General features: G+C 45.1%; 1 protein-coding gene across 11 annotated transcripts in view; it reads right to left on the reverse strand.

Moving 5' to 3' along the window:
- The window catches only part of ANK3 (ankyrin 3), a 716,972-nt gene that overhangs the window by 203,135 nt on the left and 492,483 nt on the right, over positions 1 to 21,354 (reverse strand). For all 11 annotated transcript variants that reach the window (XM_088450469.1, XM_088450461.1, XM_088450460.1 and 8 more), the window contains 2 exons: positions 4,966 to 5,064; positions 3,118 to 3,303 (listed from right to left, as the gene is read on the reverse strand). In XM_088450469.1, coding sequence (XP_088306595.1) covers positions 3,118 to 3,303; positions 4,966 to 5,064 — 285 coding nt within the window. The remainder of the gene's footprint in view (positions 1 to 3,117; positions 3,304 to 4,965; positions 5,065 to 21,354) is intronic.

Genomic DNA, 21,354 nt, shown 5'->3' on the forward strand with positions numbered 1-21,354 from the left:
GATCCATTACCATTTAGTTTACATTAAACTGATTATCCTGTTTGAAATGCTCCTTTGTTTTGCTTATGATTTATTTTATTTTTTTGTTACTGTGTTACAGTATTTCGTTTTTTTCCAATTATATGTACAGTTTTGTTTCCTGTATTTTCTGATGTTCATTTTATGATATGCATCCCTAATATGTTCTTTCCTTTCCCCACCCTTTTTTCTGTTCTGTATCCTTCCCCGCTTTTATATTGAAAAAAAATTTTCAATAAATAATTAATGTTAAAGGTCGATTCTAATCAATTTAGAATTGATCAACATCGATGATGTGTTTCTGTGGCTAAATCACACATTTACTAACAAACATTTTTTTATATTTGTTTTTTTTAAGTATTATTAAATGTGTGATTTAGCCCCAGGAACACAACATCGATGTTGATCGATATTATATCGATTAAAATCGGCCTTTAGTAAAGAGGGAAGAGACTTCAGAGCTGCCTTTATTGCATTTGTCCCTTTTGTTTGTTAAAGTGCTTGATTACATGTAGAATTTCAGTCCCTTGCCTTATACAGTTCATGCGTTAGTACAGCAAGTTGTATATTTACAGATTTCCATAGCTCTTGCCAAGATTGCACAAACTCACAGTACCAAGCTGTTTTTTACATAAAATTATGTAGAAATTGCAGTTTCTGCATAATTGTATATATTGTACCTACTGTATGTATCAGTGATGTGCGGTGAGGTGACGCAGAGCCTCTCCTGTCATACTTAGGTATATTCCACAGTTTTTACTAAAAAAATGATAAGAAAAATTTTAAGAAAATATTATAAATATCTTCTCTGTATTATTCTAATTATTTTTATAGTCAAAACTCTGGAGTAAAAAGTGTATGGCAGGTGAGGCACTGCCTCCCCTATCTACCTTTTCCACACATCCCTGATCAAATCACACCAAATTTCCAGCTCTATATACTGCTGCACCTTTGTATAATGCCCACATGTACCCTTGGAATCATATATGTATGTGTAAATCTGGCTTTGATACTAGCCAGTGCCTCCCCAGCCAGTGCCTCACCGCACGTCACGTCACGTCTATATACTAATGGCACAATGCAGGATTGTCCCTGCGAGTTACATCCTGGCCACATTGGAGGAGTCTCTCACGTTTCTTTTTTAAAGACTCTTATTCAGACCCACTCGCGAGCGCTGAGAGCTCGCAAGTGGGTTGATGGTGGCCCAGTGCGCATGCGCACGACGGAGCCGGCGTGCGCATGCGCAAGACCCACATAGCGACGGGCAAACCGTCGCTCAGGGTCTCGTACCAAAGGGGGCGTGCTGTCGATGTTGAGTGGGCATGCTGGGGGCGTGGCTGCCCAGACGGAGGCATTCCCATGGGAACGCCTACCGTCTGGGGCCGGCCCCACTGACATCACAAGTGATGTCAGTGGGAGTGCTTTCGTCTCTGTTTGAGCCGAAAGCACTCTGGGGCTTGCGGCAACGAGACCCTACCACAAGGGTCTCGTCGCAAGCCCGATGGTCGCGATAATCTTCCAGGCCGCTCTAAAATTCAAAAAGGACGGCCTTGATTCAGAGCGAGCGCTCTGTCAGAGCGTCTGGCTCTGAATCAGGGCCTCTGTCTGAGAATCTGACACTGCACATTCGCACAGTGTCAGTTTCTGGAGCCGGACAAAGTCTGCAGGAGAGTAATCAGAAGCAGGGACGCCAAGAGCCAAGGCGGGCCCCGGTAATAGGGGGCGTGGCCTAATCTCGGGAGGCGTGGCCACGCCCCCTTGCCGGAAAAAGTAAATAAAAAAGATTTGCAGCTCCGCGAAGCGTCGCTGTGTGCCGTGGAGGGGGGCGCTCTGAGCTCCCTCAGCCCGGCACAAAGCCAGGGGGGGCGCGATCAGTATGATCGCTCCCCCGCACAGGCATAGGAGACTGCTGTGGCTGCTGCTCAGCAGCCATGAGCAGTCTCCAACTGCAGCTCAGCACACGCTGTGTGCTCGGCTGCTGTGAGGGAGGGGGGCGGCGTCGGACCCGGGCCCCCGCCGGGCCCCTCAGGAAGCCCGGGCCCGGGTAATCTGTACCCGCTCCCCCCCCCCCCCTCTCGGCGCCCCTGATCAGAAGATCCCTTTCCTGGGAGAATACCTCTTTAAAGCGATTTGTGCCATCTGATGAACGCAAAAGGTGTTGTATGATTCACTAAATGGGGCATATTAAAATCTCTGCAATGTGCCACTGGATATCATTGCGATTTACGAAACATTACCGTTTAATACAGACAGCAATCTTTGCTCATTCTCCGGCATTCCTCTATGGGTACGCAAGGAATTGAATTACCCCCATTGATTTATTTTTCTTAGTATGTTTAGTGTTTTTATGTTTTCGGTTATGTAGATAGAGAGGTTTGTTTTAGTTCAGTGGATATAACTGTATCAAATGCACAGAACAAAACAGCCATTTATCAGGGGAACATTCACATATAATACACCAATCTGACTGGATAAGACAATGGCTTTCGTGAAAACACAGATACTGTACTAGCAAGAAATCTAAAACTATTAAGAAAACGTTACAGGAAGACATATTTAAAGTAATATATTTGAAAGTTAAAAAATATATATTACTTTTTTTTTAATTAAATATATTATTTTGTAGGCCCGTAAATCCAGTGTACTTTTTAGATAAGAAATGTGTAGTCTGTCATGGTTTCTTTCTGTGTTTAGTCATAAATTCTACATATGACATTTTAATATGTCAGAAAAGGGAGTGATCTTTGTCTTGGAGCATAATAAAATATGTTTGGCAGTTACCTGTGATAAAGTGATTGCATTGCTGCACTGTAGACATTTATGTGAGCGTATTGGGTTGGCGCATGCAAGGCATAAACTAAAATTAAAAATATTCCCAAAATAAACTAAAACTGGCATTTAAAAATGATGTGCCCATAAACGAATGAACAGGTGAACAAAAGGTGAACAAAATGGTATGTTGGTTTAAAGCAAGGAAGTTGACAGTGATAGCATAGGAAGGGATTGCAATGCCTCTTGGGATATGCTTTGCTGAAAGACATTTGATTTTTATACAGCGTGCATAATACTCCATTTCACATCCATGTCATATGGACAAACCTTGGACTCCACATCAGCATTGTGGTCATTCTGCAGGAGCAGAGCTGCCGCTTTGGTGTCATCCTTCCGGGCGGCGATATGGAGAGCTGGGAGCCGAACTTTTCCTTTTGTGTCATTTTCAAGAAGCAGGGAAACCACTTGATCGTGGCCTTGCTGAAGGGCAACTGCCAGAGGAGTAAACCCATCCTGGGAGGAGTAAATGAGTTAATTTAAGGCAGTGGAAAACAAAATAATCTATTCACTGTTGAGGTAAGGTTTCTTTCATGTCATAGGGCTGGATTCAGAGGTGGATGCTAAACCTTCTGAGGATGCAACTTTGTACGCAGCAGTACTGAGAAGGGCCGGATTATAGGTGGGGCGGCAGGGGCGGTCGTCCCAGGTCCCGCAGACATAGGGGGCCCCCACACACTGTCCCCGGCCTCTGGCCACTTCCCCCCGATTAACTTTTTTTTTCTTTTAATGGAGCCGCCTGATGAGGCCTGTGATTAAGTTCCGCCCCTCCTGACATTTGGCTCCGCCTCCTTTGCAAAGACCTGAAAATCGCGCCCATGACCTGGGTGGTCCTGGTCCAACTTTTGCTGCTGCCTCAGTACCCCTGAAACCAGGAGGTGTAAGAAGATAAGTAATGCGTGTGTGTGTGTGTGTGTGTGTATACACATACATACAGTATATAGACACACAGTAGTTTAAAGGACTTGGCATATACTAGGTCACCTCAGTCTCCACTCCCCCATGTGCTTAGCTCCACCCCTCTCTGTGGCTTGGTGGGGGGCCCCACAACTAGTTGCCCCAGGGCCCCGCACAAGCCTTAATCCGGCCCTGCTAATGCCGCAGCTGCTGTATAGACATATCCACTGGCTACTTCTCTAATCCGCCACCAGCGTACAAAGACGCACCATCAGTCACACATCATCAAACCTTAGAGTAACCCTGAGGCTGCTCAGAATGTCTGCGGAAATATATCTTAGCAAATCAGTAGCTCCTTTCCCAGACCTCTCTGGAGGGCAAACAAATATGGCTGCCACAGAGCCTCAGCTCCCACCATGTCATATTATGGCAGAGGTGGTAGATATCACAATGTACAGAGCAGGATGAAAACCTTTTGTCTAGCTGGCAGACCGGACATCATTGGACAGCTGTAAGGAAGTGGCTGTACAATATCGTACAGCAAATATTAAAATACTGCAGGAGGCGTCTATAGGAAGCAGATGTCTCCTAACAGCAATAACAATCCTAGTGTAGTGTCCGCAGACGCTGCCTAAGATCACCATCTCAACCATCTGTTGCAATGGTGGCAGCACCAGTCTGAATAAGTTTCACCTGGCAGCCTGCGGGTCCAGGAATTCTGCGTCCACCGTGGCAGATCCTGGCTTCGGCAATCCCGGAATGGGGGTGACACACCAACCCCCCCTTTTTCTGGGAAGGCTGGCCAGGCACACCCCTTACGCGCCGCAGCATGTCAGTCATGCTGTGGTTTGGGGAATATGTGTGAGTGATTGCAGTACCCATTCTGTACATGCGCAGTTCTCCGATTATCGGAAAGCTGTGTTAAGCCACACACTAGCGTCTGGACCTGAATCATGCCCTCAGTCCCCTGCAACAAATCCTCCCTGTGCCATAAATCTACAGGATTATCAGAACAATAAAAACATTCATAAGGTGCAGTAATCCAGTTGGTGTAAATTTTGTGAGTAGGAATAATACATACTATACATATCTATATCCCAAAAAATCCATCAGTATTGCTTAGAAAAATACATATTATACAATATAACTTCCGGAAGACACAGTAATAGGAAATGTTTAGCTAGAGGAAACCCTTTCCCCAAGATAATGTATTGCTCTTACCTCTGTAGCAAGACTCTGACTTGCCCCATTGTCCAGCAAAAACTTCACCACATCCAAGTGGTTTTCCTGCGCTGCCATATACAGTGGAGTGAAGCCATTCTATAAAAAAAGAGAAACACTATTAAGTATCTGCTTTTTACTGAAATATTTTACAAAGGTTTTAGCGTTCCTCTGCTTTGCCTACTTGGGGGTCTATGTACTAAACTTTGGAGAGAGATATAGTGGATGGAGATAAATTACCAACCAATCAGCTTAACTGTCACTTTACAGGCTGTTTGAAAAATGACAGCTAGGAGGTGATTGGTTGGTACTTTATCTCTCTCCAAGGCTTACTAGATTGGGCCTGATTCAGACCCGGTCACTAAGCTGCGAACGCACGCTAAGGGCAATTATCGCACATCTGCGCATGCGTCAAAGTACGCATGCCGAACCAGTCACTGCGGCCGGGAATCGTGCGCTCGTAGTACACAGACTGGACGCTACTTTGAGTGACAGGTTGCGCCGTTTGTGGGTGGTGACATGGGAAGGTGCTTGTGAATGGGGGAGTGGTTGTGCGAACTGTCAAAGCTGGATAATTGGCTGAGACAAGACATTTTAGAAACAAGAATCTGCAAGACGCCATTTTGCGACCAGCGTCACTTTAAGTTACAACTCACGAGCTAAGAACAGATGGCAATGTTTTTGATAATCTAAATAGAATAGACAATGCACCAGAAACTGTGAGGGTTTTACATACAAATTGTGAATCCCTGTTGGCAATTGTAATTAGGGATGTGCAGGCTCGGATAGGTTCGAGTTTGCACGTGGAGTTCGGATTTTTCCCTCCAAAAAAACGGAACGGAAATGTGTTAGATAATGTCCGGGATCACATCGGTCTGATGCGCTCCTGAGAGAAAAAGGTTAAATATTTTGAATGTTGAAAACTGTGGTAGCATGCGTGGCTTAAGAATGTGCAAACGACGCAAACTAGCGTTGTGAGCACATTGCCAGAAAATACATCCGCGACGCTGAATTGCAATACCGGCGAGCCGCAAAATGGCGCGCCCGTGCGGCAAGGTAGCGTCGTGGAGAGTATTGCCAGCAGTTCACGCTCACCTCCCCCACCTTATGTGGATGGAGGTGCAAGTACAGTTACCAAAAATACCCATAAAAATGTAACAAGCAACTTGTACCCTCTCTTAAGCAACTATAAAGAAAATGTTCATGATGTGGATGATGAGCCTATTGTAATGTCTGCCATTTCCCATGCTGTACAAATGATAGATGCTGCATCACCACAATCACGAGTGGTGCCGCCATCTCCATCGGTAACAGCAAGGGAAGTGTTAATGCCCTTTGCACCCGTAGAGGAAGTTGTTCATACCATACGCAGCAGCAGCAGACTAAACCCCCAGCCACGTAACCAGGTCAAAGGTAGCAGCGCTACCGGTCTGCATCCCGTTCGGACAATAACTGTTCCAAATGGAAATGCAGATGCGAACGGTATAGTGCCCACGAGGGAAGTAGTAATGCATTGTCCTTGGACAAGAGCAGAACTAAATTCCATCATAAATGATTTCCCCGATCCCAAAAAGGAATTAGCCAAATGCCAAAGATTTTTGAGAAATTTGGGTAGTTCACATGAACCCACTAATAAAGATTGGCGTGTGGTGTTAAGGGCCTGTCTACCACGCAATACCGAAGTGACAACATTTATCACGGATTGTGTATTGGATGGTGACATTCCCGTAACAGACCAAGTAAACCAAGGTAACATTTCCCGCATTGTAACTCAATTGGGTATATATTTTCCAGTAGTAGTTAGCTGGAACAAAATTTTCACCATTAAGCAGAAGGAGAGTTTAAAAACCCGGGTTCAGACCTCACAACCTGGCTGGAGGGGAGTCACAATAGATACACTCATAGAATCTGCCATAGAGCATGGCTGTCAGTATCCAAGCTCTGGAGGGAATGACAATAACATCACAGCCAACAGACACACCTGCACCCACACACACACCTGCACCTGAACAGTTACACGTCCTCACCAATCCCACACCACAGCAAACACATCATTACCCCAAATATCATACACAACCACAGGCCTCATACTACCCACAAACTTCATACCTCCCACAATACCCTTATCCTCCATATCCTTACCCATACCTACCACCTTTCCCTCTTGCTCAACTCCCACAACAATCCTTTCATCCAACCCGTTCAAAAACATGTTTTAACTGCAACCAAGCGGGACACATAAGTAAGTACTGCAAAGTAAAGAACACCACACATGAACACGGGTTTCCCATGGGTTCATAGGCTTCCCCAGTATCTTCTCCCAGGCCTTATATGACTGTTTACAATCTTTTCAACCTGCCGATGGATCTGTTCTAGTGTAGAATGTGGACAATGTATTGTTGTATTTAGGTCATGTTTAAATGATATTAAACTGTTGTGCTTTGTCTCCCACTCACAAGACACAGGTTGATAAGGATAAACGTCAGCCATGAGAGGCTAAGGTCAACTACTCGGAATATTATCCAACTCAGTGGCCCAGGCATTATTTAGAGCAGTAGCTATTAATAACAAGATTTAATTGCAGGAACCTGTATGCAGATACTATATCCCAAGAATTATTAAAAATGATGGGGGGACTTATTTTACAGGTGACGTTTCCAAGAACATGTGTAAGGTGATGGGTAACAACACTAATATTATCCCAGAATGTCTTTTCCTTTATTTGCCCCCCTTGAAGATACTGTTCAAACAGGCAGCCTCATGTGAAAATATGATAATGAGGTTACTGTGCAGGGTCTCACAAAGATGAATGCGAATAACAGAAATTGAAAGTGTTATTAACTAACATATTTAATGCAAGCTGTCATGATGTCAAACCTGGAGAATTTGTTATGATCCAAATTTTTTTTAGTTCAGGTTGTTTGACTGATCGGTGGAAAGGTGACAATACAACATCCTCAAAGGGTGGCCAAGGAAGATACGTGGGTCCATTCCACTCACTATAGGGAGGTTAACCAACCGGTGGAGATACAAGGCGGAGACTAGGCCGATAACGTGGACCTGTCGATTGCGAGCTTGTGCCGGAAGGATTAAAAAGGTGACGGTGAGAAATCTGAGCTAAAGAAATGTGTAGATCAGTGCTTCCAGCAATGGAGTGGTCTGCTGTGGTCATCCTAGTTCTGTTTTTAAAGAGTCTGTCGTGATGATCTGTTTGGGGATACCCAGTGTCTGTGATGGAGGACCGATAAAGGAAATGTGAGCTGTTGGCAGAGCTGATGGAGTGGAGTCAGGAGGAGGAGTGCTATATCAAACCAGGGGAGTGTCTGACCAGTCTTAGTATTGTAATTGTTATGTTATTTGGGAAGAATACTTCCAGAACTTATGACCCTCACACATGTTGAAATGCTTGGTATACGTAAAAAAACATACCATCACCATATCATCACGCGCAATATGAACACAGAGGCAAAAGAAACATGATACCTGGTGATGTGCATAAAGCCGCTCAGTTAATCAGTGAGACAACTGGCTTTCAAGTTTTAGTTGCATTGGATCCCACCAGGATTGCTCAGGATACATTACATTTTAGATATATTCAGGAACTTGCTAAATTGATAGATAATATCACCAAGATGTACGATAACACATTCAGGTATACAGGGAGAGAAGTGCAAGCGTACAAGAAAGAACTGGTGCAACACAGACTAGTGCTGAATTATTTAACTGCTGTTACTGGAGGGTATTGCGTAACATTGGCCACCCAGTTCGGAGTAAAATGTTGCACCTATGTCACCAATGATACTAGCAACCCTAAGGAGGTGATAGACTGGAGGATGGATGAAATTCTGCAGCTAAAATGGGAATTTCGTAAGAACCATAACGCTTCAGTGGCTGAAGTATGAGAAAAGATAGAAGGATGGGTTTCATGGCTGAACCCAGTGAAATGGTTCTCAGGTCTAGGGGAATGGGTCCAGGAAGTGATCGCCAGCATCGGCAAATTCTTGATCCTTATACTAATTGTCATCATAGTAATTGACAAATGTGTCCGGTGTGTTCCTATTGCGTTGAAGTGTGGAAAATGTGAAAATAGAGTAAAATGAAAGAATGAAATTATGATGGTGGCCAGTATGAATACCGAGGTAGATACAGAACTGCATTACAACCCTGAGTTAGGAAATACCATCATTTAATGTATTATATTTAGCCATGCATATAATGTATTATTGAAATGTTATTTTTAAAACACCTCAGATAATGTAAAGTCTAAACTCCCCTTCAAGACTGCTTTTATAAGACTGGTGCATCCCCACACCTTTCACATGATCTTCCAAGATCCGCGGTGTGCGTATAATAGTAGTTTTATGTCCCCATCCAGAGACACATTATTGATGGATTAAGAACCACCTTGTGCCATCCCATAATAACACTAAATAATATGTAAATGTAAGCCTAAATTAAATTCTAATAGCAGATTGTGATAGCATGTTGTTCGCTATCAAAGGGTGGACTGTCAAAGCTGGATAATTGTCTGAGACAAGATCAGTTTAAAATTGAAGCGTGCGCGACGCCATCTTGCGAATGGCAGCTAGACTCCATTTTAGAAACAAGAATCTGCAAGACGCCATTTTGCGACCAGCGTCACTTTAAGTTACAACTCACGAGCTAAGAACAGATGGCAATGTTTTTGATAATCTAAATAGAATAGACAATGCACCAGAAACTGTGAGGGTCTTACATACAAATTAGGAATCCCTGTTGGCAATTGTAATATAATCCAGGCATTGATCTACATAATTGGATTTGTCTGAATCCAAACAGGTTTTAGTTTCATACCCAGACAAGATGGTTTAGTTTCACAGCTGGAGGTCACATTTGCATTGGAGTCTGAAACTGTGAGTGAGGAATGATATGTGTGTGTGTGTGTGTGTGTATATATATATATATATATATATATATATATATATATATATATGTTAAGTCCATCATAGATGGAATCTCATGCATAAACACCGCACATTACGCACAATTGAGCTGCTAACATGACGCCCAGTAGCAAGTGCACAATTATTAGCATCATGCGATTGCATCTTTCACCATTTCACATACACACATTATGCTCAAGACCCCGAATGGAAATACAGTTTAGTAGCTAAATGCGCACGCATCTGTCCCCAGTTAACTAGCATCTTCATATCAAACCCCGAATACTCACACATTACATATTCACACATAAGGTTTAATAAGCTTTAAAGTATATGATTTAAGTTGGTTCAGTTAGTTTAAATGCTGAGAAATAAAGATATTTGATAACTAAAGTTTTATACATGCTAAACAAGTCGTGTTTGGTTTCGTACTGATGCGTACTCTTTTTACAGTATTCTGGTGTTATCGGTGGGGAGGTCGCATCATGCATTCTCGAGTTATGGATCGCAGAGGCTAGAAGCAACAAAATGTATATTTCTTGAACAACTGTTAGGATGTTACAGGGGGCGGGAAGGGAAAGACATCCAGCTGTTAGAGGCAGGGAGAGTCTATTTGAACCAGCCTTTTAAATGATTTGTAACAGATGCTTCTCCCCTGGGAACCAATGACATCAGCAGCAAACTTCTCTATTGTTCTGTCTATTCTGGGGGGGTATAAATATGTGTGCTCAAACACTGGGTCTTTAGTCTTCTTGCTGAATGCTGACGGAGGGGTTTCTTGCTGATGCCTAACATCTGGTACCGGAAGAGCTGCGTATGTATACTGTACTTGGGTCTGTATAATTCCTTTTGCGCCTAAATTGTGTCTGGATCAATTGCGTGTAACTGACTGTACTTTTACTTGAATAATACTTGTGCTTTGGAACCACAGATTCCAGGCCTAAGTCTTTATTTACTGTATGACTGCGTACGCAAATTAGCATCATCCTTAGAAGGTATAGGAAGGTGTGTATAGAGGTTCAATTTTAATATCATCAGAACGCAGGCGTGTCTGAGCGTCAAAGCGGAGTTTAATGGGTGTGCATAATTAGCAAAGTAGCGTCATTGAACACGTCACTTGGTTGTATTTTAGCCTGAACTGATCGCAGTGCTTGCGGTGAGTTAGAGGCTACCTCAAGTGCTGCGTGCAGCTCCGATGGGTCTCGATGTTCCCGATTAATCACACACTTCCTGGAGGTGTGTGCTAAGAGGGAAAGGTGGGCAGTTTTATACTCCTGCATACGCTCACTGCCGACATAGAGGGTGTCCTTTAGCCAGACACTGAGATCGTGGGATTTGCATACTCAGCCCCTTTTGGCAGTGAGTGAGCGCAGCTTAGCGACTGGGTCTGAATAAGGCCCATAGACCCCTAAGTCAATGAATGACATTTTATTTTACCTAGGCCAGACAAACTAACATCCATATATTGTCAGAGACACAGGGCTCCGTGTGCAGAATAAGTCAGTAATGCATGTTCTACAGCGCATTTAAGAGCAAATTAAGGGAAAATAAAATATATATTTTTTTCCCTCTGGTAATGAAAAATAACACTGCATGGAAATATCAATGGGAACCATTTTGCATGGTACCTAAAATTATAAATCAAAATATACTTTAAGTTTACAGAGGTTGATCCCTGAGAGATTTCATCAAGTAATATAACGGGTCAGGAGAATGGGTTGCCTAGTAACATCCAATCACCTGACACCCCATTCTGGCAGGAAGCCAAAGCAGTTTCATGGGCAGAACATAACTTTGTAGGCAGTATACAATGTAGAGAGCTAGGGTGATCTACGTTATGTGTTAGGGTAAATCATTAAAACAAACTTCTGCCTGGCTGGCATAAAGGCCTAACAAGGAAAGTGACACACAAAATTTAGGGCGTGTAAATTGTTCATTCAAAAGACATGGCCATTACAGCATTCTCCAACATGTCCTGACATTCTGAACTTGTGTTTGGTATGGTGTCCAAAATAAGATTAACATAGTAATGCTGTGGAAAATTCCTGTACAGAGTCCTCATATTAGGTTTCAATGGAGAGATTATTCAGGAATGTGTTTTATAGCCTGATAGGAGAAGCTATGATCTCACTCTGGCTCAGACTGGGCAAAAACTGTTGACATTTAGTATTTTCTATCAATCAATCTCCAAAAATGAGCACCAGGATGACTTGCACAGATTTGTTTTACCACACAAGACAACTGGGCACATACTCCATTTTGCTTTGTACATCTCTAGTATTTGACGTTATTTTTTCTGATTGTATTTATGTATGGAGAAAGTGTATTGTTTTGTTCCAATGCTTTATATCATTGTATGTATTCCATATCTATTGTGTGCTGTATTGTCTTATTGAAAATCTAATAAATATATCTTGAAGAAAAAAAACAAAAAAAAAAAACAACTGACTGTAACGAGTATATAATTGAGATTAATAAATGTGCCTTATGCTGTCCATACATCTAACAGGCCAATCTCCGTTGCCGATCCGATGATAGCCAATTTCTTGGGGGATCGGAAACAACAAAATGAAAAATCCCTGACTCGCTGATTCCGGTCATTGGTCGGAATCTGTGAATTGAGATTGTCCAACATGTTAGATTTTGCCGATCACCTGACCCAGCCATCGGCAGAACAGAGAATGGCCCCGATAGATACTAGTTGTATGGCCAGCATTATACACTAATATTATTATCTTTAGATTATCAAAGATAATAAACAAAATGAGAACTGCATATTAATTAAGGTGAGTGATCCATCTTGTTACTGTGCTGGGGCGCCACAGTGAAAGATGACAGATGTCTTCCTCTTAGCTCTGGTGAGACTTGCGGTATATTGTGAATGTGTATAACTGTGAGTATAGCTGTACTGTAACATTAATTATAAATAAACCAACCCACTGGGTAAGTACTGGGCTGACTCAGGGCATCCCCTGGTATTTACATACACTCTGCCATGCCATAGCCACCTGCACACACGTTCCAACAGAAAAGTGATGGGAGGTGACTATTACTGCAGGTAAAAATGGTCCAATCAGTGAATGTATTATGGGAGTGTCGCAGGCGTGTCAATGCAAGATGCTGCGATCACAGACACAGAGCTGCAAGCATAGGAGGCCATGGTAAGATGAAGACACTACACCGTCCATAGGACTAGTACAACTCTGGATGGTGAGACCGATGGTGGCATATAAGGACGCACCAATCAGAAATACAGTGTGCAAATGGGCATCTCAATCATTGCACATTCGGCTGCACAGATATACACAAGGGAAGGTGTTTGTATACCATTTGCAAAAAGGCACAGACGGGCAACTGCCAACAGACGCTGCTGCATTGGCTTTTGCGTGGGACTCAGAATCAGTCCCTGAAGCATCATTGTGTTTCCCACTGACACCCATTTCAGCTGCCATTGTAAAGTGAGTGCAGGTGCTACACCACAAAACCGGTGTATTCCCGGGAAACACGGCCGCAGACTGAAATTCCTGGGACTCCTCAGAGTGGAAGCAGCAGGTAAGTTAAAATATACCTATTAACTGGTAATTCTGCTCTGAATGCATTACACTAGGGAATCAGGGGATCCGGTTAAGAAGCCGGTGGACGGGATGCCGTACGCCAGGATACCGACGTCAAAAGCCCGACGCCTGTCAGAATGCCGATGACGCTATCTCGAAGAGAGATCAAGATACTGACGTCGGCATCCTGACCACCTGCATCCCGAAGGTAAGTATGCAGGTTAGCATTAGGGTTAGCCCGGGGATGGGGGGGTTAGGTTTAGGGACCGACCAGGGAGGGTTAGGGTTATGCACCACTGGGGGGAGGTTAGGGTTAGGCACCACCCCGGGAGAGTTAGGTTGAGGGTGCGGAAAGGGGGGATTAGGGTTAGGCACCACCGGGGGAGAGGGTTAGTCTACTTACTGACTCCTGTCAGTATTTTGCACATAAGGATGCCGCTGTTGGTCTTCTGACCACCAGCATCCCGTCTGCCGGTCATTCATACCGATTCCGGGAATCAGTACCTATTGTAATAATTAGCACTGTAGCTACTTTTGAAGGGAGTATGCAGAATTAAAATCAATGGAGTACTGAAAAAGTATTCACTTTTACTAGGGGAAATTGGCTCTGCTCTCATGGTGCACAGTTTCCATAGACTGCTTGATGTAAGCTTTTGCCATTGTAAAAGTATTTAGCTACTGACCCATGTGTCCTGAAAGACCCTCCTCAGTCTTCATTATTATATAGTAGACCTACTTCTCATACACTGATGTTGTTTCATAAACCCTCCAGATTTAGGCTTCACAAAGCATTTTTACTATGAGTCTAGCATTAAGCACTGGATACTACTTAAAGCAGGACTCTGAAGAATATGTTAAGTAGTACAAGCGGATTTTTCCCATGCACAAGTGGATCACATTTAGATAAGACTATGGCAGGAGAATAGGGTATCCTTATGGGGTATACAGTCATGGCCAAAAGTTTTGAGAATGACAAGTATTGGAATTCACAAAGTTTGCTGCTTCAGTGTTTTAGACCTTTTTGTCAGATGTTACTATGATATACTGAAGTAAAATTACAAGCATTTCATAAGTGTTAAAGGCTTTTATTGCCAATACATTAAGTTTATGCAAAGAGTCAATATTTGCAGTGTTGACCCTTCTTTTTCAAGACTTCTGCAATTTGCCCTGGCATGCTGTCAATCAACTTCTGGGCCACATACTGACTGATGACCGCCCATTCTTGCCTAATCAATGCTTGGAGTTTGTCAGAATTTGTGGGTTTTTATTTGTCCACCCGCCTCTTGAGGATTGACTACAAGTTCTCAATGTGGGATTAACGGTCTGGGGAGTATCCTGGCCATGGACCCAAAATTTTGATGTTTTGTTCCCCGAACCACTTAGTTATCACTTTTGTCTTAAGGAAACGTGCACCATCATGCTGGAAAAGGCATTGTTCGTCACCAAACTGTTCTTGGATGGTTGAGAGAAGTTGCTCTTGGAGGATGTTTTGGTACCATTCTTCATTCATGGCTGTGTTCTTAGGCAATATTGTGAGTGATCCCACTGCCTTGGCTGAGAAGCAACCCCACAAATGAATGATCTCAGGATGCTTTACTGGTGGCATGACACAGGACTGATGGTAGCGCTCACCTTTCCTTCTCCGGACAAGCGTTTTTCCAGATGCCCCAAGCAATCTGAAAGGGTATTCATCAGAGAAAATAACTTTACCCCAGTCCTCAGTAGTCCAATTCCTGTACCTTTTACAGAATATAAGTCTGTTCCTGATGTTTTCCTGGAGAGAAGTACCTTCTTTGCTGCCCTTCTTTACACCAGGCCATCCTCCAAAAGTCTATGTTCTGTGTCATACCAACAGTAAAGCATTCTCCATCTAGGTGTTTTCCACTGGTGAAACTTAGGTAACAGATAAAGAACTATGGAGGATTTTACTGCAAGTTTGAAATGAATAAATGAAATTCCAAAAATCAAAGAAAAACGGCTATTTCTGTGTGATTTTCAGAATAAAATAACTTAATTAATTGGGCCCTATGAGATAATATCCTAAAAGCAATGGATGATGTAATGTCATCCTAAATGGCAGGGGTGTATCTAGGGATCCGAGCGCCCCAGGCAAGATAATGGACTGGTGCCCCCCTCCCCCCAAAATTTCAGGAAGTGCCCCCCAGTAGTAGTCCCCCATATGCAGTGCCCCAGTAGTAGTCCCCTCTATGCAGTTCCCCCAGTAGTAGTCCAGCCTATGCAGTGCCCCCAGTAGCGGCCACCCCCCCATAATGTGCCCCCAGTAGCGGCCCCCACAATACAGTGCCCCCAGTAGCTTCCATCCCCCCCCCACATAACGTGCCCCCAGTAGCGGCCATCCCCTATACAATGCCCCCTAGTAGCCACACTCCCCCCCCTGTTCTGTGCCAGAAGAAAAAACACACACACGCAGAAAAAGAAAAACAATATGACATATGGCAAGAACTTGATATCTCTATTTCTACGAAGTCCATAGGGTTCCACAGGATACCTTGGGGTATAGGCAATGGCGGAGACATCGGGCACGACAGAGTTAAAGTTTTCAGCCTCCCAGGATGCACTGGGGTCCCTCTCCTATACCCCATCCCCGAGCCAAGGCAAACCAGTTAAGTAATAAGACATAGGCCGGAGGAGGAGAAGAAAGAGAGAAGAATGATCTGGAAAACACAAGAATCACATTCTCACCAGAAGGAGACGGAAAAACCGGTGACCAGAGCAAAGCCCATCTGCAGTACAGGTGCGACAGGGCGGATGTCCTGTGGAACCCTATGGACCGTAGAAATAGAGATACCAAGGGTAAGCTCTTACCATATCTCATATTTTCTACTTCAGGGTCCATATGGTATCCACAGGATACCTTGGGGATGTTCCAAAGCAGTATCCTTTAAGGGTGGGGACACTCCTGTGCTGAAAGGAGAATCCACCGCCCGAAGGAAGCATCCTGAGAGGCGAAGGCGTCAAATGCATAATACCTCACAAAAGTATGGACAGAAGACCACGTTGCAGCCTTGCAAAGCTGAACAGCAGAGGCACCACGTCGAGCTACCCACAAAGGACCCAAAGACTTAGTGGAATGAGCCCTAACAGAGGATGGAACAGGAGGGCCTTCATGAATATAAGCCTCAGAAATTGCCATGTGAATCCATCCTGCCAAAGTTTGCTTAGTGACAGGCCAACCCTTCTTCCGGAAGCTATAGAGGACAAACAAGGAGTCCGACGTCCTAAAAGAATTGGTACGGTCAACATAAATCCTTAGAGCCCCTACCACATCCGAGGTGGCCTCACCAACCGAGAGGTCTGGAGAAATAAAGGCCGGCACTATGATTTCCTCATTAATGTGGAAACTAAATACCATCTTCAGGAGGAAACTAGGGCGAGTGCGAAGCACCGTCCTATCCCTATGAAAAATGAGAAAGGGAGGCCGACATGAGAGAGCCCCCAAATCTGAAAACCCTTCTGGCCAAAGCAATTGCCAGAAGAAATCCAGTCTTAGCTGCAAGCTATTTCAAATCCACTTAGCCCAGTGGTTCAAATGGCGGTCCTTGGAGAGCCCTCAGGACCACAGCCAGATCCCAAGGAGCCACTGGTGGAACAAAGGGAGGCTGAATACAAAGTACACCTTGCAGAAAGGTGCGGACATCAGGAAGAGTAGCAATTCTACGCTGAAACCACACTGACAGGGCAGAAACCTGCACCTTCAAAGGAGCAAGGCGAAGACCGTGATCTAAGCCCACCTGTAGGAAAGCCAACACCCTGGATATCTGGAACACCTGAGGATCATAGCCTCTAGGGCGACGCCATTCAAAGAAAGTATGCCATACTCGATGGTAAATTCTTGCAGATGCGGGCTTCCGAGCTCTGAGCATGGTGTTAACTACAGAGCTGGAAAAACCCCATGACCTTCAGAGGGCTGTCTCAACAGCCACGCCGTCAATGACAGACGACCCAGGTCCAGGTAATGGCAAGGACCCTGTAACAACAGGTCCGGACGTAGAGGCAACAGCATTGGAGGGTCTACAGAGAGACTCTGAAGATCTGAGTACCAGTGCTGTCTGGGCCACGCCGGAGCTATCAACAGGAGTGTGCCGTCTTCTTGCTTGAATTTTCGATCCACTCAAGGTAGAAGGTAGAATGGAGGGAAGAGGTACGCAAATCGGAAGGTCCACCTGACTGACAGAGCATCCACCAGAAGAGTCTTCGTGTCTCTTGTCCTTGACCCGAACACAGGCAGCTTGTTGTTGTGTTGGGAGGCCATGAGGTCTATCTCTGGAAGGCCCCACTTGTCCACCAGGAGTTGAAACACCTCCTGGTGAAGAGACCATTCTCCTGGATGCATGTCTTGATGGCTGAGAAAGTCTGCTTCCCAGTTGAGGACTCCCGGGATGAACACTGCCGAGATGGCAGGGAGATTGCCCTCTGCCTGTCTCAAACCGTGCTAGAGACCTCCGGCTGAGACCCCTGCATCTCCCCATGCACTTATGTCATCGTGCCTTGCTGAGTCGCCGGTCACTCCTGTCAGTGGAATCCAGAGTGGGGCCTATGCCTGAAGGAGGTTTCCTGCATCCCCACTGTTGCCTAGGTGTCCCAGCCACACTTCCATGCACTTCCTGTACTTCAGTGTGTCAGACTTCCGGATCATGGGTGCGGCCATCTTGGATCAAGTCAGGTGGTCCAGATCCATCCAGTCAGCAGCACTCTCCAGTTCCTCCAGCCAATCATCATCCAACCAAGGGTATAATAAGCCCTTCCCTCTGTCTCATTGCCGGTACAATAGTGCTCTTTGCTACAGCAAGACCTATGTTCCTGAGCTCTGCTGGTTTCCTTTCCAGTTTGCCTGCCTCAAGTGCCTGTATACTCCAGTTGGCAGTACTCCTGCTCACAGTCCAGCACACTCCATCCCGGAGTCCTATTCAAAGTGCTTCACCCAATCCAGCACACTCCATCCCATCCCGGAGCCCTATTCAAATGCTCATCCCATCCAGCGTACTCTGTCCCGGAGTCTGAATCAAGTTCATATACCAATTCTGCATACTTCATCCAGGAGTTATATTCAACTACTATGTGTGCGCTATATAAATAACTGGTAATAAATAAATAAATAAATAAACTACCCTCCAGTATTGGTATCATTCTTCAAGTTCTACAGTATTCAATTCTACAGTTCCTCGCCACAGTACCCCCTGAACCTCAGAGACTTTTATCTTTTGTTTATAGTGTCTTCAGTTGAGCATGTCTGCACCAAGGACTATAATTACCATCTCACGTTTAGTCCTCATTTTACTGTATGCAAAGGAATTACATTAAACCATCTAAATTCCAACTCTCTCCTGGTCCTGGTGTCTCTGCATCTCAATCCAGTTCGGGTCCACCCCTTCCAATACCTCGAGTTGTGACAGTTTGTACTGGCCACATGGATCCGTCTGGTACCCAGAGCCCTGGGCTTGGATCTGTCCAGGATCTACTGAATCGCCTGGGTAGACAAGAGTTGGCTCAAGTGCAGTTGATGCAATATGTTCAGGATATATCTACTCGTCTGGATAATGTTCAAGCTCTCCTCTCAGGAATATCTAGAGCAGATCTCCAGTCCAGTAATCCTACTTCTGTCACCACTCCCACAGTGGCCTCTGCTCCAGTGCATCGTCTTCAGTTACCTCTTCCCAATAAATTTGATGGGAATCCAAAGCTCGGTCATGGATTTTTAAATCAATGTGAGGTTCATTTCGAGTTACAGGCAGCAAGCTTCCCTACTTCCAGAACTCGAGTAGCATACATCATATCACTACTGACTGGTGAAGCCTTGGAAAGGGTCTCTCCTCTCTGGGAGAAAGCTGACCCAATTCATTCCAACTATACTGAGTTCATAACCACCTTCCGAAGAATCTTTGACGAACCAGGTAGAATGACCTCAGCCTCAAATGATGTGTTACGTCTCCGCCAAGGAAGCAGGACTGTCAGCCAATATGTAATTCAGTTTCGCACCATAGCCTCAGAGCTGACCTGGAATGAGGATGCCTTACTTGCAGCCTTTTGGAATGGGTTGTCAGAGAGAATTAAGGATGACCTAGCTTCCCGTGAGCTGCCTTCATCATTGGACGTCTTGATTTTCTTTATGTAATAAAGTCGACCTGCGTCACAGAGAGCGAGCCATGGAAGGAAGTCTGTTCGACCACCCTAAAAATTGTTCTGTTCCTCGAGTTGCTTCGCCCTCTACTCCTCCTGATGAGCCTATGCAAGTGAATCGTTCTCGACTCACTGCTGAAGAATGTCAAAGGAGATGTCTAGAAAATCTTTGCCTGTACTGTGCTTCTTCGCGCCACTACCTCAAGTCTTGTCCTTCCCATCCGGGAAACGCCCCCTCCTAACCTATGACAGAGAGGTTAGGTTAGGAGTATCTACGGAATCGCACAAAGAAACTGACCCCACTCTCATTGCCTTGTTGGAAGTGAACCAAGTCTTCCTAAGTGTTCTCGCCTTGCTTGACTCAGGGGCTGCCGGGAATTTCCTCACTTCAGACTTCGTTCACAGGCATCGCATATCCACCGAGTGGCTACCACAACCAGGACCTCATTCAGAGTCGGTAGTTGCGGCCGCACGGTCGTATGCCACCGATGTTCGCTAAACTGCGCATGCGTAAAATTCACAGTGCGCGTGCTCAAACTAGCTATTATGATCAGAAATTGCTCTCTCCTTCAACTTGGCCAGGTCGTTAGTTTGAGTGACAGGATGAGGCGTTTGTGGGTGGTAACAGGGGAAGGTGCTTGTGAACAGGGGAGTGGAGATCCGAACGCAGGCATGCCTGACTATGCAAACGGCGTTTTATGGGAGTGCATAATTAACTAAGTAGTGTCATGGCACATGTGACATGGGAGATTTTTACACTGACTTGATCGTAGTGCTTAAGAGAGGGTATGGTCAACCTTAAGCTCTACGACCAGCTCCGATGGTTCCCGATGGTCTCGATTAATCTTTATACGCCCGGAGATGATGTGTAATGGGAACGAGAAGGGGGCGTATTTTTAGTCTTACGGCCGCATCCTCCCCTCGCTCATCCAGCCAACGATCCCATCTTAACGACGCAACTTGCGAGCACTTCATTTGCATATCCGGCCTGTCACGATCCGATGCAAATGTTCCTCTGTGGAGGACGGTAAGCCGGGGGGTTCGGGTGACCTGGGAAGTGACTGGACATAAGTCTCCTAGTTGCGGCTGAACACAGGTTTGGCTAGACCTGCCCAGAGGCGCGGAGTCTAACTCACTTGGTGGTTTTCTCCAGTGACCCCTCCAATTGGGATTTGGTTTTCCGCTGCACCAAGTGAGCAGGTCGCGGCCCTCTGGACAGGTACCTGGGAATGGCAGAAGACCGGAAACTATATTTAACAAAGCAAATGCTAGAGCACAGGAGGTAAACTGGTTAGCATGGAAGCTAATACAGGAAACTGGAAAACTGTGAGCAGGCTGAAGCAACACGCTGAAGGATTTAGCACAGAGCAACAGTGGGAGTAACACAGGCACTTAGAATAATGAAGTTGAACAGCATCTTCCTGAAGTTCTGGGGGCAGATTTATACCCAGGGGTAGCAGATTATTGGAGCACAGCGCCAGCTGACTGAGATCATGCTACCATTGGTTAGGAGGACTGTCACATGAGAGGAACTGTCATGGCGGCACCCATGATGGGAACTCTGATCCTCAAAACACACAGCCGACCATGGAAATCCGCAAAAGCACCTAAGGTAGAATACTCAGCATCTCACCCCTCACTGCACCAGGTGTCTGACCACAAGGAAGTCAGGGGAAGCCGGCACGGAGGCAAGAGATAGCCGATCCTAGGCTGAACCCTGACAGTACCCCCTCCTTTTAGGGTGGGCACCGAACACCCATAAAAGCTCAGCTGGA

This window comes from Taudactylus pleione, unplaced genomic scaffold (assembly GCF_031769625.1).
Source record: "Taudactylus pleione unplaced genomic scaffold, aTauple2 ptg000518l, whole genome shotgun sequence".
Classification (NCBI taxonomy): Eukaryota; Metazoa; Chordata; class Amphibia; order Anura; family Myobatrachidae; genus Taudactylus; species Taudactylus pleione.